The sequence below is a fragment of the Phoca vitulina genome, unplaced genomic scaffold, assembly GCF_004348235.1.
Source record: "Phoca vitulina isolate PV1807 unplaced genomic scaffold, GSC_HSeal_1.0 scaffold40, whole genome shotgun sequence".
NCBI lineage: Eukaryota > Metazoa > Chordata > Mammalia > Carnivora > Phocidae > Phoca > Phoca vitulina.
In genome coordinates, this window is record NW_022589743.1 from 1,502,413 (window position 1) to 1,526,966 (window position 24,554).

General features: G+C 55.9%; 1 protein-coding gene across 3 annotated transcripts; it reads left to right on the plus strand.

Moving 5' to 3' along the window:
- The first annotated feature begins 1,763 nt into the window (after positions 1–1,763).
- CACNB1 (calcium voltage-gated channel auxiliary subunit beta 1) lies at positions 1,764–24,376 on the plus strand. 3 transcript variants are annotated; one of them, XM_032428815.1, is made up of 14 exons: positions 1,764–2,050; positions 4,528–4,614; positions 7,646–7,765; positions 8,846–8,968; positions 9,529–9,665; positions 9,864–9,940; positions 11,315–11,334; positions 11,610–11,690; positions 12,135–12,193; positions 12,382–12,491; positions 12,613–12,764; positions 15,900–15,995; positions 16,425–16,610; positions 18,499–24,375. In XM_032428815.1, the coding sequence occupies exons 1-14, from the start codon at positions 1,967–1,969 to the stop codon at positions 18,958–18,960; spliced, it is 1,794 nt and encodes a 597-aa protein (XP_032284706.1). In that variant the 5' UTR covers positions 1,764–1,966; the 3' UTR covers positions 18,961–24,375. The 3 variants fall into 3 exon arrangements, with proteins under 3 accessions (XP_032284706.1, XP_032284708.1, XP_032284709.1); XM_032428817.1 differs by lacking the exon at positions 15,900–15,995 and having other exon boundaries at positions 18,499–24,376; XM_032428818.1 differs by lacking the exons at positions 11,315–11,334; positions 18,499–24,375 and adding an exon at positions 10,348–10,502 and having other exon boundaries at positions 16,425–16,899.
- Positions 24,377–24,554: the final 178 nt, after the last annotated feature.

Genomic DNA, 24,554 nt, shown 5'->3' on the forward strand with positions numbered 1-24,554 from the left:
GCAAAAACCCAAAGAGAATATTCTGGGGTTCAAGAAATCTAGATCTGAGTCCTGGCTCTATCTCCTTGCTTGGCTCTGGCTGAGCACCCATCTCTATCATCTGAACTTTCCTGGTTGCTAAATGGAGCTGAGGAAAGAGAGGAGGGGAAGCAAAGCAAAATTCATGCCACTTTTTCAAAACAACAGGGATAGTGTCATCTTCATTTTACAGCTGAGTGAGGTAGCAGAAATTGAAAATCCAGGTCTTTCTGACTTCAATATCCATGCCTTTTCTGTCATACCAGGCTCCTTGTGCCCAAGGGACAGATCGAAACCCTGTTCAGGGTTGGATCTGTTCATAGCACAGTGCTGATGTACTTCATTCTTACTCTCCCTCAAAGTAATGTGATCAGAGAAACAACATAAGCTGGCCATCCACTTGTAGAACCCAGGGTGAGGAGAAGGAGTCAGTGTATTCCACAGTCTCTCCTCTAGCAGGAGACAGCAGGCTGGGCTTTATATTAGGGTAACTGAACCTGGGCAAATCTTGTCCATTCTACTTCTCATCTCCCCTCTTTGAGGAGCAGGGGAAGCGGTGGAGAAGTAACAATTCCTCCTGCCATGAGAGACCTTTGTTCAGCGCCTTATAGCATCTCCAAACACCTGAGCAGTCCATCATTTGATTTCATTCTCCCTCATCCTCCTAATAATCCCAGGTGACAAAGACACTACAGTACTGGCAACCCCATTTTACAGAAGTGTAGTGACTTATCCAGGGCTGAAAGAGCCTGAGCCAAACTGACACCAGAATTGTTGTTGTTGTTTTTAACTTATCTCTATGTCCAAGGTGGGGCTCAAACTCACCACCCTGAGATCAAGAGTGACATGCTCTAAGGACTGAGCCAGGCAGGTTCCCCAATACCAGAGTTTTTGCCAGACTCCCTAATTCCTTTTCTCTCCATAGGTTGTGGTTGGTGGGATCCAGGCCTTGGGTATTTGTCCCCAAATCAAGGATGAAGGGGGAGCAATTCTAGGTCAAAAGGCACTAGATCTGATTTTAGCCACTCTCTCAGCTCCACATTTCTTCCTCCTCTTTCCTCTCTCTTCCAAGAAACGGGGACCTTGCCTTCTGGAAGGGCCTGGGGGGATACGAGGGACAAAGGCAGAAGGACCCCTGGGTCCCCGGGATTTCTTGTTGCTGTCTGTGTTGGGGCTCCCTTTGGACATTCTCATCACCCCAGCCTCAGTCTCAGACAGCCTCCACCTCCGGAGAGCATCGTCCTGTTGCAGGGAGAGGGGCCTTTCTGTTTGGTTCAAGGCAGCCTGAGCCCACACCGGGGAGAAAGGAGTTAAAGCCGGGTCCCAGGATCAACGGGATCGGGAAGTTCCGGCGGCCCAAACTGGAGTGGAACAAGCCGACGCGCGAAGGGAGAGCGGTTTGGGACGGGAGGGGGGGGCGTGCCAAACAGCGCTTCACCTCCATCAGCGCTCTGCCTCCACTGGTAAGCCGCGGCCCCCGCCCCCTGCCCCAAGGCCGGGCTTCACTCCCCCCCCGCCCCCCCTCCCGACTCAGAGTGGGCCGCCCTCACCCCAGGCCAGTCCGAGGCCGGCGCTCAGCCTCCTCCCGAGCCAGGAGGGGCGTGCCTCCCTCCGGCCGCCCTCCCATTGTCTGTGCGGAGCCCGCGGAGGGGCTGCGAGGGGCGGGGCCGGGGCGGGCGGAGGGAGGGAGGGAGGGCGGAGGGAGGGGCAGGTGGGAGCGGAGGGGGCGGGGGGAGATGCTGAGCCTTCAGGGGCGGAGGAGGCGGCGGCGGCAGAGGAGAGAGCGGGAGGAGGGACGGGGAGGCAGGAAGAGGGCAGCCGAAGGCCGGGCCAGGTGGCTGGAGCGGGTGCCGGCTGCGCCGCGCGGCTCTCGGTTCCGACGGCCTCTCTCATGCGCTGAGGGCGCCCGGCTGGGCCGGGCCGGCAGCCGGAGGAAAGGCTCCTCTCCATGGTCCAGAAGACCAGCATGTCCCGGAGCCCTTACCCACCCTCCCAGGAGATCCCCATGGAGGTCTTCGACCCCAGCCCGCAGGTGAGGTGTGGTGGCCGGGCCCGAGGGCAGGGGGCCGCTCCCGCGGACCTTGTGGGGTCGGCTCGAGGGACGCGGGGAAGAAGGAGTTAGGTGCCCGGCGCGGAGGGGCGAGGGGCGCCTGCGCGCCCCCAGTCCCTGCCGGTTAATGATTGATGGGCGCTTGGCCGGGAGTTGGGCTGCGGTTTGGCGGAGCTGGGAGGGGGCGGTCGGGCCGCCTGTCACCCTGGCCTCGCCTCCCCCGCGTCAGGGTCCCTGCTCCGGGGCTGGAGAGTGGGGGAGCTGGCGGGGCATCCGGGGGTTGAGGGAGGCTCGAGAGCGAGCTCAGGCAAAGGGGGCGACGCAGAGCACTCTCGGGGGCGCCAGGCCGGGGGTGGGTGGGGCGGGGGTGGCCCTGGGAGATGGCCGAGGCGGTGGTCAGGGCGGTGCCAGCAGGCCTTCGGAGCCGCAGACACTGGCCTTTCGAGGGTGGGGAAGGGGCCGGCCCCGGGCTAGGCCCCCATCCTGGCACCTCAGCTACATCCTCATATTGGACCACCTTCCCTCCCCCAACACCCACATTATCTTTCCTTCTCCACCCCCCTCCCCTCCCCAGCCTTAGAAAACGCCTCCAAAGTTTGGAAAGTTGGATGGATGCCAACTCACTGTCCTGGAGGGGAGGAATCTGTGTTACCTGGGGGTTGGGGGGTGTCTGCCGCCCCACCCCCAGTCACACTTTTCCGGTGCCGGGTTATCCCCAAGAAGGGGCGTTCTTGGGTGTGGTGCGTGCCCACGGAGTGACCAGCAGGGTCTGGGGTGACTGGTCAGGGTCTAGGGTGGTCGTGCCAAGGGATTTTTCTGGGACAAGGCCATTCTCCAGTCTGGCAATACCCCAAGGCTAGGATACCATTAACTCTTTTCTTGCTGTGACCAGCGTGGAGCAACTGTAACCACCATGAAAATGTGGTTGATGGACATGTTGGGGGGGGGGTCAGGTTAGACCTAAAAATACCTCCCTTCTCCATCCCAGGCCCCTTGGAGCCTGGGAGGCAGCTGACTGGGGCCTTCCTTTCAGCTGTCCCTTGTCTCTCTGGGTGCCACTCCCTTTTCCCATCCTGGGGTGGTGGTGGTGGTGTGAAAGAGAGTCTGGGGCTCACTGGAGGATCCTCTTAAGTTTGTAGGGATCCTCAATCCTAGAGGTTGGGTATGTGTTTTGTTTGAGAGAAGGGATTGGGAGGGAGGATTTTTGAAGGGTTCCCAGGTACCTTTCTCTCCCATCTATCCATGCTCCTTCTTGTACTCAGGCCCAAGGAACCAGAGCCCCTAGTCTGATCATGTCTTATCTAGCTTCTTGGGCATAGAAACTCTAGGATGGCAGCTGGGGGCAAGGGCTTGGAGGGCCTGAACCCTCCATCATTCCCCTCCCCATGACTCTGGACTGGCCTGGGGCCAAGTGTGTATGTGAGTTAGGGAGGGCAAGGATGAGCCCCCTTGACAGGAGGCCTGGAAATACCTGAATGTGTGGCTGCTCGAGAGGTCAAGCAGTGTCCACTCCACCCAAGCCAGGAACCCAGGTAGTGAGGCTAAGCCGGCCTACCCCATGGACTTGTGGGGGCTGTGTCCTAGGCTTGTCTTGGGGCAGGGCCAAGGGGCATTTAGATTGATGCAGCCTGGTGGTTACCATGGGGACCGGGCATGGACAGTGGCAGCCAGGGGTTAGAGAGTGGAAGCTTGAGCTCTCTCCCCCCTTGGGGAGAGGCGTGACCACTGCGATGATCAAGAGGGGGCTGAGAAACAGTCGTGACAGGGTTGGTGGGTGGGGGTGGTGTTGCTAAATCTGCCCCCATGACACTGGGCTGGGTTGGGGTTAGATGTTTCCTTTCCAAATACAGTTCCATCCGTCCCCCTTAGCCCCCTCCCCAGAAATCTGGTTTTGGGTCTCCCAGAACTGAGAGCTGCCACTCCCCTCCCCACTCTGCGGAAAAATGAAGGCAAGATTCGGGCACGGGAAAAGCCAAGCTGGGCCCAGGTTGGCGATTCCTCTTCACCCTGGGAGCCACAGGCACACTCGGCCCCCCTCTGCTCCAGCTGAGGGGGAAAGGGAGGGGGACTTTCCCCAGCTCTCTCTGCCCCCCTCACACTGCAGGCAGCCTCTCCCTTCCCCGGAGGCCTCTGCAGCCTGCCCAGCATCTTAATTAGCTTTGCTGCCTAATGAGCCTCCAGCTTCTCAGCGCCTCCCTGTTCCCAGCCTCTCTGGCTTGGTTTGGGGGTTTCTGTGCGAGCTTTCTAAGGTTCTCTCCCACTGTCCCCCCACCCCAAGGCTGTGGTCTGGGCCCCCCCTCCCCCTCGGGCTGTACCATCTCTGGAAGAAGATGGGGGGTGGGGCTGTTCAGATCAGGGAATGATACTCCCAAAGCTTGGCTGTAGCTCTGGGCCTGATGGGATGAGGGTTGCGAACGGCCCTTTCTGATTCCACTCTTGTCCCTTCCTGGCTTCCCCAGGGCAAATACAGCAAGAGGAAAGGGCGGTTCAAAAGGTCGGATGGGAGCACGTCCTCAGATACGACATCCAACAGTTTTGTCCGCCAGGTAATGGGGAGGCTGGGCTGAGAGAAAGGAGGTGGCTGGTTGGTGGAGACCAGCATTGGTTAGCTGGGTCTGAGGCTTTTCTCCAGGCACCCTCCTTCATGTCATTTGTCACCTGCCTGGAACCACCCCATCACCCTCACCCCCATGACCTCTCCTGCACACACTCTCAGCCTGCACCCACTGCCTCAGCCCCCGCCCTGCCCTTCCCCCAGCCCCAGGCACCAGCCCCTGCTGCCTGCCTGCGTCATCTCATTCAGGGACAGCCTGGCCTGCCTCCTCCTAGCTTGCTTCGGGCTGTCACCCACTCCCCCTGCCGGCTGTCTGCTTCCATGTCCTCCCCCAGAACCTGTGACAGCGTGGGGTAGACGCAGAGCCTAAGAGATGAGGAGCCAGGTCCTTTGGGTCCCTGGAGCCCTGGTGAGGTATGGTGAGGAAACGCCTCCTCCCATCCAGCTGACTGCTCTTGAATACGCAGAGAGAAAGTGTGTTGGAGGGGGCTAGGGCGGGAGGGCATTGGTTTTAGAGAGGAGGGTAGCCCAGCACCCCTGGCTGAAGGAGGCTGGATAGCTTTCTGGGGTCTTCTTTTCTCAGTCAGGAAGATGCCATTCTCATCTCTGTTCTCACTCCTAACCCCAGGCCATCTCGGGCTCCGGGAGGGGCAGCCAGAGAGGCATGTGGTTGCTATGGCTACAGAGCATCTCAACAAAACCTGGTACCCAAAAAAGGCGAGAGAGGCTTGGGATCAGACAAGGAAAGGGAGTATGTTGAAAGAGGAAATGGGCAGGGCATAAGAGAGCAGAGGACAGTAGGGAGGTCAGCCCCTGCACCCCCTTGGGCTGGAGAGAGAGGGTGGTGCCAGGCAGACCCACCGCAGATTGGGGAGTGAGGCCCTTCCTGCCTCTTCTGTCTCCACAACACCTGGCACATGTGAGCCCAGGCCTGACTTGGGAGGGTCAGACAAGCAGCCCTTCATCCCAGCATCTTCTAAGCACACAGACAGACGGGCAGTCCTTTCTTCAGTCTTTTCCTCATCCCTCCTGTTGCAGGACTCAGCCAGGGCCAGGGCCAGGGATAGGAGGAATGACGCTGGGCTCGGGGGTAACTCCTCTTGACAGAAAAGAGTCTTGGTTCCTTCAGTGTTTGCCACCCCAGAGGATCAGACCCCAGCCTCCAGTCCATCCTCCTCTCAGCTCCCTAGCTCTGACCCCCAGTAGGTGGCAGGGAGTAGGGGAGCAGGCCTTGCCACATCTCTGAGCTAAATATACCCTAGCAGTTTGCACATGTAGCAACTCTGCTTGTAACCTGAGCCCCCTGGGGGAACGGGCAGTTTGGGCCACCCCCTAGGCCTGCAGGGCCAGGCACTGAGGGCGCCGGGATGGAGGCGCCCAGCCGGACCCTCGTAGTGGTGAGCCAGGGATGGGGTGGGAGTCGGGGTGGGTGGGAGCAGCCCCAAGGGAAAGCTGATGGGGGGGCCCTCACTCTAGCCTGTCTCCTTGCCTCCGCGCTGTTTCCCTGCTCCTGCCATTTCTGATAAGTCTATGTGCGTGCATGTCTGTGTGTGCGCACGCGTGTGCGTACACGCATGTCTGTAAGGATCAGTAAATGCCTCTCTGCCACTCTGTCTCTGGGTCTGTTTCTCGGGCTCTCTGGGCATCTGTCTCCTTGATTCTTAGTGCTCTCATCAGGAGGGGTGGAGAGTGGTAGATCAGCTGGCTTTCACTCTCCTTCCCTTTTGTTTCTTTTCCAGCCTCCATTAGTGACCCCACTCCCACCCCGATCTTGCCCCTTCATGAGTCTCCTACTTTTGTGATTTGGCTGGGAAAGGAGTGGGCAACCTCACTAGCTAATGACAGGACCCTCTGGGGGAGGTGGGACTGTGTTTTCTCTCTTTCCTAGGTCCCCTGGGCATTCCTGGCCAAGTGACCCTTTCATGGCCTCAGGAAAGAACCCCGACACGTGTGTAGTCCTGCTCTTCCCCCAGAACCTCCTGCCCCTGTCCCAGCACCGCCACATTTGTGTAGTCACACAAATGCACACCTCCTGGCTCCTGCCCTCATGTGCCGCACATGGTCAGGGACACTCACACCTCGGGTGCCCCCCTGCCTGTGCTCAGGTGCACCTACATGCATTCAGTCGTGCATCTCCAGCACATACCATAGAACACGGCCTCCTAAACGCACTTGAAGTTGCACATCCAAGCACGCCTGTGAATAAGCATGTTCATCGACACTTTGGGCCTCACTCATGCGCCTGCATCCCTGAGGGAGTTCCTTGGGCTCTGGGATGGTCCGTGTGGTTCAGGCCAGCTTCCTGGCATAGCCAGACTTCTGGGCCTGCCTAGACCCTAGCAGCCAGCTGCCCTAGAATTAGAGAGAGGCCTGCCCCGTGTTCTGCTCTTCACTTGCCTCTTTTGCCTGCATTACCCTAGGAATCTTAGGTTCTCGTTTTGGATCTTGTGAGAGCCTGAGGGTTGGGGTTCCTCTGATTCTGGCCAGGGAAATAGGATTCTATCTTCCCTCACCTTTGAGCAGAAGATAGCAAAATTTTTGGTGGCCCCGTCCTGCAGAGCAGGCTGCCCACTGCCAATTTTGCAGAGAGCTCAGGCCTATGTTGGTGGCTACTGGCCCTGGAAGGACTCTGGGCTTCTCCCGAGTCTGTCTCAGCTGGTACGGTGCTGGGGGCAGGGGAGGGAAGGAGGAACAGGGAGTGGAGACCGTCCCCTGGCACTCCTCCCCTGCGCTGTGCCCCTATCAGGTTCCCACCCCTCCCTGGGCCCCAAGCAGCTGTCCTGGGACTTGCTTTAACCCCCTGCTCGCTGCTGTCACCCTTCCTAGGGCCACACTTTTCCCAGGGGCCTGCCAGTCTCAGTCCCTGGCTTCTCTCATCTCATAGCACCTTTTCCTAGCCCTTGTGGCATCACGCTGGGCTGGCTGGGGCTTGAGGCATTCATGATGGGTGGCCCCTCTGTGCCTCCCGAGGCCCAGGAACCAGGAGGCAATGCGGGCCCTGAGCCGGCCCGGTCCGTTTTCAGGGCTCGGCGGAGTCCTACACCAGCCGACCATCGGACTCTGACGTGTCTCTGGAGGAGGACCGGGAAGCCCTAAGGAAGGAGGCAGAGCGCCAGGCATTGGCCCAGCTCGAGAAAGCCAAGGTGAGAAATACAGAGTCGGGGCTGTGCTGGCTCTGTTTTCCCACCCCCAGGCCTAGGGATGGCCTGAACAGACCGAGGGTCAAGTCTTGGCCCAGCCACTTTTCAGCTGGTGTACCCCAGGGCCTCGATGTGCCTCTGCCTTGCAGCTGTAAAGTGTGGGCCATACTACTTGCCTTCTCATACAGGATAATAAGTGCTAAGTAGTGTTGCCGCACACAGTAGGAACTTGAGACTCCCCACTTCTTTCTGGAGTCAAACATCCCGGGCTGACCCTGATTAGCTGTGTGATCTCAGGCTAGCCGCTTAACCTTTCTGAACTTTAGTCTCCTCATTCATTAAGATGAAGATAATAGGGGCGCCTGGGCGGCTCAGTCGTTAAGCGTCTGCCTTCGGCTCAGGTCATGATCCCAGGGTCCTGGGATTGAGTCCCGCATCGGGCTCCCTCCTCAGGGGGAAGCCTGCTCTCCCTCTCCCACTCCCCCCGCTTGTGTTCCCTCTCTCACTGTGTCTCTCTCTGTCAAATAAATAAATAAAATCTTAAAAAAAAAAAAAAAAAGATGAAGATAATAATAGTAGTTAATTTTTTTATTTTTTAAGATTTTATTTTATTTTGTTTTAAGTAATCTCTACACCCAGTGTGGGGCCCGAACTTACAACCCCGAGATCAAGAGTCCTCCACTGACTGAGCCAGCCAGGCGCCCCTAGTAGTTGACTTTTTAAGGTTTTTGTGGGGAATAAATGAGGTAATGCTTGTAAAACATGTTAACACGGGATCTGGCACAGTAAACCATAGCTTTGGTCATTATTATTATTATTATTGTTGTTGTTATCATTACTAATATTCTTTCTGGATGTCATTCCAGGCTAATACTTACCATCCCCAGTGGCCCCCTTCATCCTGAGAAGGCTGAATTCTATTTTTTTTTCAATTGTGAAATTTAATGTACATACAGGAAAACTACTTAAACAATTCAGTATACTTTTTAATGATCAACACAACAAACCTCCACATCATCCCCATCCCACTACGGTACGTCGTGGCTTAACCCTCTGGTTGTCATTCTCCCTGTGCACCTCTAGACCAAGCCGGTGGCATTTGCTGTGCGAACAAATGTCGGCTACAACCCATCTCCCGGGGATGAGGTGCCGGTGCAGGGAGTGGCCATCACCTTCGAGCCCAAGGACTTCCTGCACATCAAAGAGGTGGAGAGAGCATTTGGTGTCTGGAAGGAGGGCAGGGTAGTGGGTGCCAGGAGAAGGGCAGCTGGAGCTCTAGCGGAAAAAGACTTCTGAGCCAAGCAGAGCTCGGCTGAATCTGCTGTGTGATCTTAGACAAATCTCTTCCCCTCTCTGAGCCTCTAATTTTCATTGGTAAAATGGGGTGGTGATGCCAAGGTCCCACAGATGTCGGATGTCGAGAGGGTTGTGATGAGATTTGTAAGTAGGGTGGGAGTGTGCAGGCACGTGTGGGTGTCAGCATTCGCCCCTCTCCCTGCCTTTCCAGGGTGGGGTGGGCACATGGTGGGACAGGGACGTGTGGGGGGTGCGGTGGTCCATGGGCCAAGGGGCTACAGGTCACGGAGTTGTTCTAAGGATTGGGTGCTGTGCTCAGAGGCTAGAGCCAGGGACCAGCTCTTCAGAGGTGCCGCCCCCTGGGGAGGCGTCGCAGGTCCCAGGGTGGTTTCTTCATAGGGTGGCTGCTGGCTTGCCCCTCCAATCTCCCTCTTGGTCTCTCCCACCCCACCTGATGTTGCTGTTTGCAGAAATATAATAACGACTGGTGGATCGGGCGACTGGTGAAGGAGGGCTGTGAGGTTGGCTTTATCCCCAGCCCCGTCAAACTGGACAGCCTGCGCGTCCTGCAGGAACAGAAGCTGCGCCAGAACCGCCTCAGCTCCAGGTGTCTCGCTGGGGACCGGGAGGGGGCCATCCAGCTGGGTTGACCCATCGCCCCGAGGGCATAGCCGCGTACAGCGTCACCCGTGGGGCTGGAGAATCTCCGGGGTGGGGGGGCAGGCAGCGTAGGAAAGAACAGGCTTCCCCCACCCTCCCGCCCACCCCTCTGCTCACAGCTCCGTTTGCCTCTCTGCCCACACAGCAAATCAGGTGACAACTCCAGCTCCAGCATAGGAGACGTGGTGACTGGCACCCGCCGCCCCACGCCCCCTGCCAGTGGTAAGAGCTGCTACCACCTTAGGGAACGGCGGGGCTGGGGTGGGGGAGCTCCTGGGTGGGGTGGTCTCTGCACTGCCTGTCCCCTCCTTTCCCTGCAGTAGGGGGCGCCCCAGACCTGAGTCCTCCAAACACACCCAGCGGTACCCCCTCCGTGAAGAGTAGGATGCCCCCCAAGCTGGGCCCGTCAGCGCCCATTCTCCTGTGTCTCTCCTTCCCGTTTCTTTGGTAGCTCCATCTCTCTGCCTGACTCCCCTGCCCCAACCCCATTCATTTCTCCTAGCTCTGTTCCATTCACCTCTTCTTCTTTCTTTTTTCCCCACCCCATCCCTGCCTTCTGTACTTGTGTCTCCATGTCCATCCCACCCCTCCCCACCTCGCCTCCCTCCTGTCTCCTGACTGCGGTCCAGGTAATGAGATGACTAACTTAGCCTTTGAACTAGACCCCCTAGAGCTAGAGGACGAGGAGGCAGAGCTCGGGGAGCAGAGCGCCTCTGCCAAGACTAGCGTTAGCAGTGTTACCACCCCGCCACCCCATGGCAAACGCATCCCCTTCTTCAAGAAGGTAATTCTTGCTGGGTTCTGGCCAGAGGGCAGGGGGTCAGGGCCCGGCTCTTTGGCAGGGGGAGGGGCCGGATCGGATTCAGACGCAGTGCCGGCCCAATTCTGTGGGGAGCAGGGCCTCCTGCCAAGGAGCAGGGAGGGCGGCATGGCACCAGGAGCGGGCGCGTCCAGCTCCACGCACCACCCCGCTCTGGCCCACCCCCAGGAAGGGATGTTTCTTGCAGTCGAAGCACCCCTTCCCTTGGAAGGCTGTGCCCCTTGCCCCACCACCCCCGGAAGGAGGGACTGGTGGTAACGAAACTGGGATGTTCCATGTTTGCCCTGCACCCCAGCATGTGATGGGGAGAGCGGAATGGTGAACCCTTCTTGGTCTTTTTCGGACTCCGTGGGGCTAGGGTGGGCATGTGGGGGTCTACTGACTGCGCAGCAGGACAGTTTAAGGGACCCCTAAAATGGGCAGGTTGGACTGCACTAGAGGCAGGAGATGGGCACCAAATTAGGGGCTGTCACCCTTTCCAGAACTTTCCCAAGACCCAGAAAGGGGAAGGGTAGGTGGGAATATTCACAAGTCCACTGGACTGTCAGTCCTTCTCCCAGCCCTGATCTAGGGCCATCTCTGGCTCCCTCTTGGCATGGGGTCCCGTCCCCTCTCTCTGGCTCTGTCTGTCACTAACACGCATGCCCTGTTATCTCTCCTCGTCTGCCCGCTCTCCCTCCCTCTCTTGTCCTGGCTCCTTCCTTGCCCTCTGCCCCTGCCTGGGTGCCCTCCCCTCTCTCCCCCGCCTCCCTACTCTTGGCAATCTCTGGACCCAGCCAAACAGAAGCAGAAGTCGGTGAGTATCACAGCTTTCTGTGTCCCCCTCCCCACCCCCTGGGATGAGCTAGTGGGACCTTCTAACACCCATTCTCGTGCCCTCTCTACCCACCCCCCATTTCCCTCACCCTTCCTGGTTCTCCTTGGCCATCCCTTCCCACCCCCACCCCCATCCCCCACATCTGGGTTCTGGGAGCAGGGGGAGGAAAGAATGCATGGGGGAGCCTGGAGGCTGGGGAAGAGGGGCTGATGCCATCTCCACTCTGGGGTTTCCCCTCCCTGCTTCCCCCTCAGACAGAGCATGTGCCCCCCTATGACGTGGTACCTTCCATGAGGCCCATCATCCTGGTGGGACCGTCGCTCAAGGGCTATGAGGTAGGAGCCCCTAGAGGGGTATGGACCCAGAGGGGCCCAGATCTCTAGAGAGATGCTACAGAAAGTTTCAGACCCCAGGGAGATCCCCTGGAAGGGCCCAGATTCCCAGGGTATCTCCCCAGAGGGCTACAGACCTTCAGAGAAGCCCCCAGAGGGGCCTGACCCACAGGGAGACTCACTCAGAAGGGTCCAGTCCCCTTCCCCCAAGACACCCCCAAGAAGGTTCCTCCCAGAGAATCCACCTAGAAGAACCTTTGGAATCAGAGACCCCATCAGAGGCTCCTCAGACCCAGAAGGAACCCCCCACCTCCCCCAGGGGGCCATTTACCTCAGGAATTAAAGAAGAAAATGGAATGTGAGGGTGTAAATACTCGGCAGCCCACCCTTCCTGAGTGGCTTTAAACACCTCACTCCGCCCCCCCCCCCCACACTCCCCAACCTCAGGTTACAGACATGATGCAAAAAGCTTTATTTGACTTCCTGAAGCATCGATTTGATGGCAGGTAAGACCCTGGGAGCTGGCTTCCCAACCCCATTGTGGTCCTGGGCTGCTGGGGATGGGCAGGGTGGGCTTGAATGCTGATCCTGGGCCTCCTTGTACTGAGGGCTAGGAGGCAGTCCTGGAGCCTGGGGAGTGAGCAGGGCATTCAAGCCCACCCTGACCCCTCACTCCCCTTGCCCCATCCCTCAGGATCTCCATCACTCGTGTGACGGCAGACATTTCCCTGGCTAAGCGCTCAGTCCTCAACAACCCCAGCAAACACATCATCATTGAGCGCTCCAACACACGCTCCAGCCTGGGTAAGCCCACCCTGCGACGTGGGGCGGTGGGGGGGTGCATCTCCAGAAGGGTTGGATTGTCCATTGCCTCTTGGGGAGGCCCCCCTACATTCCCCCTTCCCCATAACTCCGTGTCCCCCAGCTGAGGTTCAGAGCGAGATCGAGCGAATCTTTGAGCTGGCCCGGACCCTTCAGTTGGTTGCTCTGGATGCTGACACCATCAACCACCCAGCCCAGCTCTCTAAGACCTCACTGGCCCCCATCATTGTTTACATCAAGATCACCTCTCCAAAGGTAGGTGAGAGAGCCTGACCCTAGTGGGGACAGGAGTGCTCTGGGGTTGGGTGGCCTGTATTTCAATCCCAGCAACTGCTTATTAACTGTGTGACCGAATCTCCCCGAGCCTTATTTTCCTCCTTTGTAAAACTCCATCAAATGGACATTGTGAAAATCGAACCTAATGTGAATGCTTAGCACTTAGCAAAGGGTCTGGTATAATGTGCCTCATCATGTATTAGCTAGTATAAGTATCATTATAGTGTCATGCAGGCCAGCCCCCTGTCTCCGCTCTGGTTGACCTCCCATCCTTGATCCAGAAAACTGAAAGAATTCTGTGCTTTTTCTCCGCAGTGTCACCCAACTACTTGGCAGTTGGGAGGTCTTTTCTGTCATTTGATTTTGTCCCTTTTTGCTGCACTGTCCTCGCTTGGACCTTGATAGAAATGAATCGGTAGGAAGGCTGATTTACTTCTTGTTCATATTGCGGCTCTGTGAGGTTCCCCTCCTAGACATTAGCGGGGGTTTGAGAAACATGGAGGGAGAGTTTAGGTGAAGGATTTAAAGTAAGAAAACAGCATTGGGTTCAACCCTTTGCTCTGGTTGACTTATTCATTCATTCATACACTCACTTTTGTTGTTTGGTTGTTGTTCTGTTATTGAGCTTGGGATCTCTGGAGGATTTATTTAGCCTCCGAGCCTCAATTTCTTCACCTATGAAATGGGAATTGAAATCTCTCCCTTGTTATTGTTGAGGGGATTTGAGGTAATGATGGAAAGAGCCCTGAGTTCTGTCTGATTCATGACCGACAACCAAGGGTGGTAACTGTTCCCATTTTATGAAGACACCCTATGAGCGGAGCACCCAGGCACCCCAACCTTTCCTAGCCCTAAGTTTCTAATGAGTGGAAAGGGAAGGATAGGATTGAAGTCCTTCCTGGGGTGGTTGAAAGGATCTAATGAGATAATGGATACAAAAACACTCCGTGAGCTGGCAAGTAACCAATCCTTCCATTTCTCCCAGGGGCACTGACCAAGGTGAAGGGTGGGGACTCTGGAGCCAGGGCGCCCGGAGTTAATGAACCAACACTGTACTCCCAGCTCTGTGCTCCTTTGGCAAAGTCCCCTAACTTCTCTGTGCCCGTGTCCTCACCTGCAAAACAGAGATCCTCACATGGTGGTTGTGAGGATGACATAGGTGGATTAACCATGCGAAGTGCCCAGGACCTACTAAGCACTATATCTATTCTTTTTTTTTTTTTTAGATTTTTGTTTTGAAACAATTCCAAATCTAGACAAGAGTTGCCGGAAGAGTACCAAGAACTGCCATTCTTTGAATGCCCTTCACTAAGATTCAGTAATTTTTTAACAGCTTTATTGAGATAATTCACACACCATTCAATTCAGCCATTTAAAGTATATTATTTCATTTTCTCCAGATTCACTAATTTTGAACGTTTTGCCACATTTTATCTTTAGGTATGTGTTATGTATATGTGAATATATTTTTTTTCTGAATTATTTGAGAGTAGGTTGTAGATACCATGTCTTTATTCCTAAATATTTCAATGTGTATTTCTTAAGAACCGAGGACATTAATCTACATAACCACAGTACAGTTACCAAATTCAAGAAATATTTTAGTCCTTCATTTTTCTTTTTTAATTTATTTTTTATTTTTATTTATTTATTTTTTTAAAGATTTTATTTATTTTTTTGACAGAGAGAGACACAGCGAGAGAGGGAACACAAGCGGGGGGAGTGGGAGAGGGAGAGAGAGAAGCAGGCTTCCCGCTGAGCAGGGAGCCCGATGTGGGGCTCGATCCCAGGACCCTGGGATCATGACCTGAGCCGAAGGCAGATGCTTAACGACTGAGCCACGCAGGCGCCCCGTCCTTCATTTTTCAATTGTCCCAATAACGCCCTTTATGGCAATTTCTCCCTCAACCCAGGATCACGTGTTACATTTAGTTGCTTTATCTCTCTCTTTTTTTTTTAAGAGTTTATTTGACAGAGCACAAGCTGAGGGAGAGAGAGGGAGAAGCAGGCTCCCTGCTGAGCAGGGACTCCAATATGGGACTCGATTGCAGGACCCTGGGATCATGACCCGGGCCGAAGGCAGCTGCTTAACCGACTGAGCCCCCCAGGCACCCCTCTCTTTCACATTCCTTTTTTTTTTTTTTTTTAAAGATTTTTATTTATTTATTTGACAGAGACACAGCGAGAGAGGGAACACAAGCAGGGGGAGTGGGAGAGGGAGAAGCAGGCTTCCCGCCGAGCAGGGAGCCCAATGCGGGGCTCGATCCCAGCACTCTGGGATCAAGACCTGAGCCGAAGGCAGATGCTTAACGACTGAGCCCCCTAGGCGCCCCTCTCTTTCACATTCTTAAACTGGAACAGTTCCCCAGCCTTTCTTGGATTTTTACGACACTGACGTTTTTGAAGAGTACAGACCACCGACTTTGTAGACTGTTCCTCAGTGTGGGTTTGCCTGATGTTTCCTTGTGATGAGGCTTAGGTTTTGCATTTGGGTGCAGTGTGTCTTTCCGAGCATGTTGCATCAAGAGGCACGAGGTGTTTGCTGTGTCATTGGTGACATTAACTTTGATCATTTCGTTAAGGTCATGGCTTTCTGGTTAGCTGTTACTACCGTTATCATGATTGCGGTGGAGATGAGAATAATAATAGTGGCTACCTCATGAGATTATTGTCAGGACTAAATGGACTGATCATATGGAAAGCACAGACCAGTGCCTGTTCACAGCAAGTGTCCCATCAAAGATGGCTGCTGCCGTTCCCATGGGGATGCCGGCCTGGAGAAGGAAGCCTGTAAAGTGACAGGGACCAGGAAGGCGAATCGTAAAGTGACAGGGATCAGGAAGGCGAATCACTGCCTTTCAGATAGCCCCTTCCCAGGAGAGCCTGGCATGAGACCCGGGAGAGAGCCTGAGCACTATGTAAGGAGGGACACAGGGCTGGCGAGGTCATTTCTGAAGAGGTGGCCAGGGCTGAGAATCATCCAACATCCACCCCCTGCCGCCCCCCCAGGCCCCCCCGCCCCCGTCCTGACACGCTCGCTCCACCCAGGACCTGTTTCTCTGATTTGGTGCATTGCGAGATCCCTCTAGCTCTGCTTCTCTCGCCCCAAACTAGGTACTTCAGAGGCTCATCAAGTCCCGAGGGAAGTCTCAGTCCAAACACCTCAATGTCCAAATAGCGGCCTCCGAGAAGCTGGCGCAGTGTCCCCCCGTGAGTGCTCAGACCCTGGGAAAGGGGAGATATTTGGGTTCTCCTGTTTCCTCTGGCCTGCATGAGAGACAGAGCGACCAGGAGCACCAGGGTGGGGTCTACAGGTGCGAGCTGGTCTCCCGGGAAAAGAGCGCCGGACAGGCAGTCAGAGACCGCGTTCGAGCCCCGGAAGCCCCCCACTTCTCTGTGGGGTCAAGCCGGGGTTGCCTTATATCCAGGATGAGAGAGTTGGACTGTCTGGGTGCCAAGACCTCTTGTAGTTCTGCCAGTGTATGTTTCTGAGAGTCCTCCTCTTCCTGGACATCCAGAGGTTTCTTTTTAACTTTGTCCTTCAACCCTTTGACTCCACCCACTGCACCCAGGCCACACCCTCACCCCCTCGGTCACGCCCGGCTCATCCCAGCCCCGCCCCTAACCCCGCCTCCGCAGGAAATGTTTGACATCATCCTGGACGAGAACCAATTGGAGGACGCCTGCGAGCACTTGGCCGAATACTTGGAAGCCTATTGGAAGGCCACACACCCGCCCAGCAGCACTCCGCCCAATCCGCTGCTGAACCGTACCATGGCTACTGCCGCTCTGGCCGCCAGCCCTGCCCCTGTCTCCAACCTCCAGGTACAGGTGCTCACCTCACTCAGGAGAAATCTCAGCTTCTGGGGCGGGCTGGAGTCCTCTCAGCGGGCCAGGTCGGTGCCCCAGCAGCAGGAGCACGCCATGTAGGTGTCCCACCCATCGCCCCTCCTGCCCAAGGCTCGACCTGGAGCGCAGGGAACATGGGGAAGGAAGGGAAGAGCTTTATTTTGTAAAAAATGTGGTGAGTGGCAGCTTCTGGTGTCTGTGGTTTTTGATGGGATTGGGGCTGGCTGGTGGTGCCTCCCTGGGCCTGGTCCCATAGGACTACAGCTGCTGCCCTAGGGGCTTTTGGATATGAGGCCTGATTGGGGCCTTATTAAATAGATAGGAGATGAGGAGGAAAACATAAGGAAGACTGATATTTTCATTCACTGGACTTCACACCCACTTAGGTTTTATTTTTTAAATTTATTTTTTTAAAGTAATCTCTACACCCAGTGTGGAGTTGGATCTCGTGGCCGAGAGATCAAGAGTTGCATGCTCTGCCGACTGAGCCAGCCAGGCGCCCCCACACCCATTTTAGACCCAGCAGAGCAAGGGCCATCAACCCCAGGCAGTTCCCACAGAGCAGGGCCATTAAGCCCAGAGAGACTGTCCCTTCTCTCAGAGCCCTAATCCCAGGAGTTTCCTCAGAGGGGACCCAGAATGAAGCTTCTCTGAGTTGGTGCCCTACCTTCCATCCTTCTCCCAGTGAAACAGATTCCAGGAAAGGTCCTCCTGTGGGTGCCCTGCCCTGGCTGGACCTCTTCCCCTGGATGCTGCTTCCCATCTCTAGACTCACACCATTAAGTATTTGGTTCTAGATTAGAGCCAGAAGAGAGCCATGAAATCATTCTAAGAACATTGCTTTTCAAATTTGTTTTCAGTAACAGAGCTCATTTGTTCATTGAAACTTCTAAGGAAGCTCAGTATATAAAGTGGCCCTGCTCTGCTCAGAGGGAGCTGGGGGCTTGGCTTCCGTTTCACCTCTACAGGGACCCCTGAAGCACTTTTGTGCCCTTCCCGCCACCTTGGGTCTCCAGGGAACAGCTTGGAAATTGCTGGTCTAATCCCCATCATACCACCGCAGAGAAACTGGGCCAGAGAGAGGAGAGTCATTTGCTCAGGGTCACACAGCTTGAAGTGGCAAGGGATGGGACTAGAACCCAGGCCTTCTTGCACCCCACCCAGCCGCCTCCATGGTGGCATGACCATCAGGTCACCTTTATGTGGCATTTGGTGCTGAGGATGTTGGGCCACCTCATTGTCTCTGGGGGAGGGGTGGGGAGTGTGTATGGAGGGGGGTGGAGACCCATCAGCTTTCCCCAGGCTGCTGCTTTGGTTTTTTGCTGGGGCCGGGGGAGGAATCCTATCATCCCTGGAGACTTTGTCATCTGACCAGGGAACGGATAGGGGAGGTGTGGGGCTCTGGAAGCCTGTGATTAGGGTCTGGTTTGGGCTGAAGGAACTGGGGTTAGTGAGCTCAAGCTGAAATCCCCTTAGTATATTTGGAAAACTGGGGCAGTGACTAACCCAATCAACCACTAACGAGTGGCGATGCTAATGAGCTGTTAATGATGATTTAGCCCAAGACAGATTAATGACGTGCATTGAGGAAGCAATGACTAATTATTCGTGGGCTCTCTACCATGGTTACCGGCAGAGTTCATGCCTCCTCCTGTCTTACGAAGGCTGGGTGCCTCCTGTCCCAGTAGAGGAGCAGATGGCCCGAGGTCTGTCCTCTGGCTGGGCTGCCCATCCCCTAGAGCCAGCACCCACCTCCTGTAGCCAGGCTGGGTGTCTTGGTGCCATCACTAACCTGCCTTGCTTTGTTGTGTCTCTCTCACCCCTGCCTGATCTGCATGGTCTGTGCTGTCCGTCTGCTAACCAGGGACCCTACCTTGCTTCCGGGGACCAGTCGCTGGAACGGGCCACCGGGGAGCACGCCAGCGTGCACGAGTACCCCGGGGAGCTGGGCCAGCCCCCGGGCCTTTACCCCAGCAGCCACCCACCAGGCCGGGCGGGCACCGTGCGGGCACTGTCTCGCCAAGACACGTTTGACGCCGACACCCCCGGCCGAGACTCTGCCTACACGGAGCTGGGAGACTCGTGTGTGGACATGGAAACTGACCCTTCGGAGGGGCCGGGGCTCGGAGACCCTGCAGGGGGCAGCACCCCACCGGCCCGGCAGGGATCCTGGGAGGATGAGGAAGAAGACTACGAAGAGGAGCTGACCGACAACCGGAACCGTGGCCGGAATAAGGCCCGCTACTGCGCAGAGGGTGGGGGTCCAGTTTTGGGGCGCAACAAGAATGAGCTGGAAGGCTGGGGGCGAGGTGTCTACATCCGCTGAGAAGCAGGGGCCACACAGTGGCCCAGGGGAGGGGAGGGACCGAGGGGCTCACCACAGGGGTGTATCATTCCTCCAGGGGGGGGGGGGCGCTGTCTCCCTCTCAGATGCCTTCGCTGGATGTTTGGGGTTTCTTTGGTGGTAGCATCCCAGCTCCTGGGATTCCCTTAAAGCCCAGCTGTAGGTTTTCACTTACTGCTGTGGATGGATGGGGGGATGCCCACCTTTCTGCAGTGTCCCTTTTCCCCCACCTCAGGGGGCTCTCTCTGCTCACTCCCAGAGAAAAGGTGCACTTCCTTAACTCTTTCTACTTGGGGCTCTAAATAAGGGTCCTAAATGGGGTAGCCCTTTCTTTCCCCAACCTGGAGTATTTGGGAAGGGTAAGGGGGCTTCCATAGACTCCTTCCCGTGAGGGCTCTCTTCCCTGAACCCCAGATCCAGGTTCCTTCACCATGCCCGCCCCTCTCCCAGCTTCCTGGCAGCATTGTCTGGTGGGTGAAAGGTATAGAATAGAAGCCCCATGGGGAGCTTGTCTTGGGGAGGGGGGAGGGGTCTGGGTAGAGAGCGGCAGGCATCAAATGTAGTGCCTCTGCCGGACCCGGAGCCCTGAGGAGCAGGCAGCCGGAGACCCTGCTACCCGCCCCACCACTTCCATGCCTCAGCCTCTACCTGCGCCAGGAATGAGCTTTGCCTACAACCTCCCTTGCCTACTGCCATCAGAAGAGGGGGCCCCTCTGCATCTGAGCCCCCCCACCCCGTTTCACCTGGGTGTGGCACCCATGGAACATTCTAGTCCGCCTCATTTTGAAACCAAAAAAACTGCTCCTTCACTTTCGCCCGGAGGCCCCAGGGGAGAGGCCCTGTGGGTTGGTGCCCAAGAGTAATCTCCGCCCCAGGGGTCACCTCGGGGCCTCGGATCTCCCCTGGGGGGCTTGGCTGCTGCTGGTCTTGCTCTGCATTTGCCTCTTGTGATCCTGTCCTTCCCCCACGTCCACTCCCCCCCAGGAGATGCCTTGGAAGCCCCTCTGGCCCCCCCAGTGGTCCTTGGCCTAGTGTCCCTACAGCCCCGCAGCCCTGCCCCTCCCCAGCACGCAGTGGGGCCAGAGAGAGCCGACTGTGCCAACGAGGACTGGGCCCTGCCCGGCCGCCCTCCTCGGGGATGGGCGCCTCATCCCTGTCTCGCCACCTGTGCCAGTGTTGTCCTCCCCCCCCCAACGTGGGGTGGGGTGCAGCTTCCACTCACTGGTTAGAAGACACCACTGCCCAATCTCCCTCCCCTCCCTCCCTGTCTGGTGTCCTGTGCCCCCATCTGTCTGTCTGTCCGTCTGTACTCCCCTAGAAGTATTTGGTCACATATAAAACCGCCGTCCTGTCCTTTGCAGCCGCCTCCCGAGCCTGCTTCTTCGTTCCTGCCACGCGGTCAGCCTGGGCAGGTGGGAGCTGCCGCCACGCAGGGGAGTGTGAAGGGACGGGCACGGGGACAAGCCGTGCCCCGAGCCCTGGATTGACCAGGACAGACGGGGCTTTGTTTGGCGGCTCTCTGAGGCCTCACGGTCCTGTGTGGCCAGTTTCAGTTGCCGCTTCCCATTCAGTCCCAAGCCTTACCCGTTTCCCCACAAGTAGAGCCAGAAAAGAATGGGAAGCTGAGGTGGAGAAGTGGGGTGTCGCAGGCATGATTCTGTGGGTGAGATCCAGCTTTTCTGCTCCTGTGGCCTTGGCTGCTGCCCAGCACCTCCTGAGAGAGTGACCGAGTTCCCTCTGGCTCCCTCCTCCACTGATGGCCCTGCTAACCATCTTTGGGGGATGGAAGAGGTCTACTGGGGGGGGGGGCAGAGAATGGCGGCTCCACCAGCCCCAGCCGAGAACATCGAGAGAGAGTCGGCAGGGGACTATGACAGTTCCGTCATCCCTAGCTGGCAGGATGTGGACCCCAGACTGTTGTCACCACTGGCACCTGTATCCTGCCTCACGTGGCACTCACAAACCATGTCGCCACTCTCCTGGTTCTTGTTTCTGGGGTGGTGGACCTGGAGGACTAGAGCTCCTGGGTCCCTTACCTGAATGCTTCTGCCCAAAGTGTGTGTGTGTGTGTGGGGGGGTGTAGGGCAGCAGACATCTAGACCTTCCAGGTGAGGGGTTAGCAGACCCCAGGAAAGGAACTGGGCAGGTCTGCAGGTCAGGTGGCTGGCCCAAGGTCCCAGGGAGTTGACGGCAAAGACTACTGGGGTTGGAGTCCAGTCTCTGCCTCCCAGCCTAGCGCTCTGACCCCACTGCCTTTCAATGGAATCAATCCTTTATTCCTGTGTTTACTCATTGGACATTTATTGAGCACCTACCATGTACCAGGCACAAGTCTAAAAGGGAGCCACAGACAATTCAGGACAGCACGGTGAGCTCTCTGCTGGGAGAAGCACTGGGTTCTCCAGGAACCTGGTAGAAGGGTAATTCCCTTAGCCTGGGGAGGTCAGGAGAGGCTTCTCAGAGGAGGTGAGGCTTGAGTGAAGTCTAGAAGGCTGGTTAGGAGTTAACCTGGGTGGGCAGGGGGGGAAGTGTTCAAGACAGGGGAAGCAGGTAACATGCATGGCATGTTCCTGGTACTTCACCAGCAAAGTGTGCTCTCAAGGGGGTGGTCAGAGAAGGGCCGGCAGGAGCAGATCACGGTGGACCTTGAGTCATGTGAAGGAGTTTGGGCTTTGTCCTGAAGCTGCTGTGCAGAAATTGAAGGATTGTAAGCAGCAATGACAAAGTTGCCTTGGTTGCGGTTTGGAGAATAGATTGGCAGGCCTAGCTTGGACACAGCTGCAATACTCCGGGTAAGAAACAAGGGTGGATGGAACACTATCAAAAACTAATGATGTAATGTATGGCGATTAACATAACATAATTAAAAAAAAAAAGAAGAAGAAACAAGGGTGGGCTGCACTGGGCCATAGCAGGGGGATGGGAAAGGAGGCAATGGCTGCCAGAAACATCTAGCAGTTAGGATCCAGAGCTCGTGGAGAGCAATTGGAGGTGGCCAGTGAGAGACAGGGAGGCGTCTGGGGGCGACTATGGGTGATGGTCTTCCCAGACATAGAGGAAGCAGGTGGAAAAACCAGGTCAGGATCAGAAACAATGTCTAGCTTTGGACAACGTGGGTTTATGGTGCCTGTGGAAGGACACCCAGGAGGAGAAGAACAGAAGACAGCTGGGTGCTTAGTCTGGAGAATCGGGGAACTGCAAAGAGCTCCATCTGGGGGTGGACCCCCATCTTTTGAATCAAGGGCAGGGATTACTAACTTCAGTTTACAGATAAAGCTCCGTGAGGCTAAGCAACGTCCATAGTCACACAGCTACGGAGCAAGGGCTTGAACTCAGATCTTTGGAGTTCAAGTTCTGTGTGGTGCCTGTGAACTCCAAGTCTCGTGCCAATTCCCCTGCTCCGGGTTCTGCAAGGGGAGGAGGGCTGGGGAGGAAGAAGCAGGTGTCTGAATACGTTTGTCTCCTCTTCATGTGCCTTCTGCCTGAAAATGGATTTGCCCGGAACTTGCAGGTGGGGGCATTTCTAGGTGGTTTAGAGGTGTTAAGAGATGAAGAAAGAGAGATTCTTATCTTTTGGTAAGCACAAGCCCTCAACTGATGTACATTCAGCACGTTGGTGGTTGTCAGCATGTGCGGATTTCAACAACCGTAAAGTCAGCTGGGATTAGGTCTCCAGAGGCTGGTGCTACCACCACCTCAAGGAGTTGAGAACTGAGGCGCTGGGGACCCCTCCTATCGGGGACCCCTCGTCTCCTTCCCTGACCAGTAGCTTCTGTTCAGCTTCTGAGCTGAGGTCAGAGAGGCCTCAGTCCTGGGTGTGGCTGAAGGTTTCCACCTTCCAAAAAATCAAGGAAGCTGAGCTCCCTCCACGGCCCGGGAGCAATGGGTGTTCCAGCTGGTACCCTAAAGAAAAATCTTGTCTTAGCGCCAATAATCACATCCTCAGAAAAGTGTGCCTTCTTACCTACTGTCTCTCAGGGCTTTGTTTTGGTTTTATTTTTTGGTGTGTATATTTCTCTCTCCCACTAGACGGTAAAGGCTCCAAAAGACCCAGACCGGGTCTGTTTTGTCTACTTGGCCTGTTTCCTAACTCCTGACTCATATTTGTCAAATAAAGGAATGAATGCCCCCTAAGACCCAGGCTCTAGGCCTGGCAGCCAAGGCAGCTCTCGTCTGTTTACTGACTGTGCTCCAGCTAGCAGAATATCACTGTCAATTCTGCAACTGGTGGTGGTAGTTGGGGGAGGGGGCAGGATGCACTAAGGGGTTCCTTCCCCCCCCGAAAGACATGGTAAAAGTGCTTAAAATATTACTGCTTCCCCCAGCCCCCTCTGCACCCCCACCCTATCGCACCCAGCTCTCCTTCTTTCCTGGGGCTGAAATGGGCTCTGGTAGTCAATTCTCCTTCGCTCTAACTCCAGGCACCAAGGTGGGTGGGATAATTCCTTATTTAGCCAACTGTTTTCCCTCTGCTCTCCATACACTTCCCAGCCTTCTTCATTCCTCTTCAACTTGTGCTCACACTTTTTTAATGCTCGAAACACCAGGCTCTAGCATAACTCATTGTACTTCACTCCAATAGCAACACGGTCCTACTGTGTGCCAGGCACTGGACCAGGCTGGGAGTGCGGGGAGAACACAAGTGAACAAGACCCAAACCCCACACTCCAGGCCTCACAGCTGATTGGTGGAAACAGGCCAGTGTCCAATCTCAGAGTAGAGAGAAGCCCCATTTGTCTGGAGAACCAGGCCAGGGCTTGAGAAGTAGGTGGCTTTTATGGCAGGCAGCTAAAGGCTTTCAGGAATCCACCTTTCTGAGAAGGTGAAAGACATTCAGGTGGAGGAAACACAGAAGCAAAAGCATGGTTGGAAGGAGCTGGGCATGTGTGGGCAAGCACCAGTGGATGCAGAAGGTAGGAGATCACCTGCAAAGGCAGGTGGGGGCTGTTCACGGAGGCTCTTGAATGTCAGGTGAGGTGGCTGATCTGAACCAGTGGGCAACAGGGAATCATTGAAGGTTTATGAGCTGTGGAGTGACGGACTCTGAGGTGTGCTTTACGAAGGTCAATAGGGCTGTGCTGAATAGGGGGGAGGCAGAGGCAGGGAGACGAGTAAAGTTTGTTCCCTTAGTGGAGGGGAGCACTAATGGGCTATAGGAGGGCCGTGGCAGTCGGGGGCAGAAGGAGTTGATTCTCCTGTGTGATAACTGGCTTCTCCTAACCGCCCCCTCAGCTTGAGGTTGGTTTGCCTTCCCACTTCTCTTTTTGTTTTCTGGTTTTTCCCAGTTTAAGCAAAGAAGGAAATTCACAACAAAGAGTCCCCTCCTCCCTCTCCCTCCTCCAGCCTGGCTCTCTCTTGGCCCAGGTTCTCTTCTGCTGGCTCTTGGCATCTGGTACCCCTCTGTAGGGTCTCTGGCTGCGAGATCTCTCTTTTTGCTCCGTCCTTATCTTCAGATGCCCATCCCCCCAGATCTGGGAGCTGTGCCTGAGCTGTCAGTTTGCCAATGAATCATAGAAGCAGTACGGATTTATTCCTAGAAGTTACCTATCACCAAGGGACCTCCAAAAGGAAGGGAG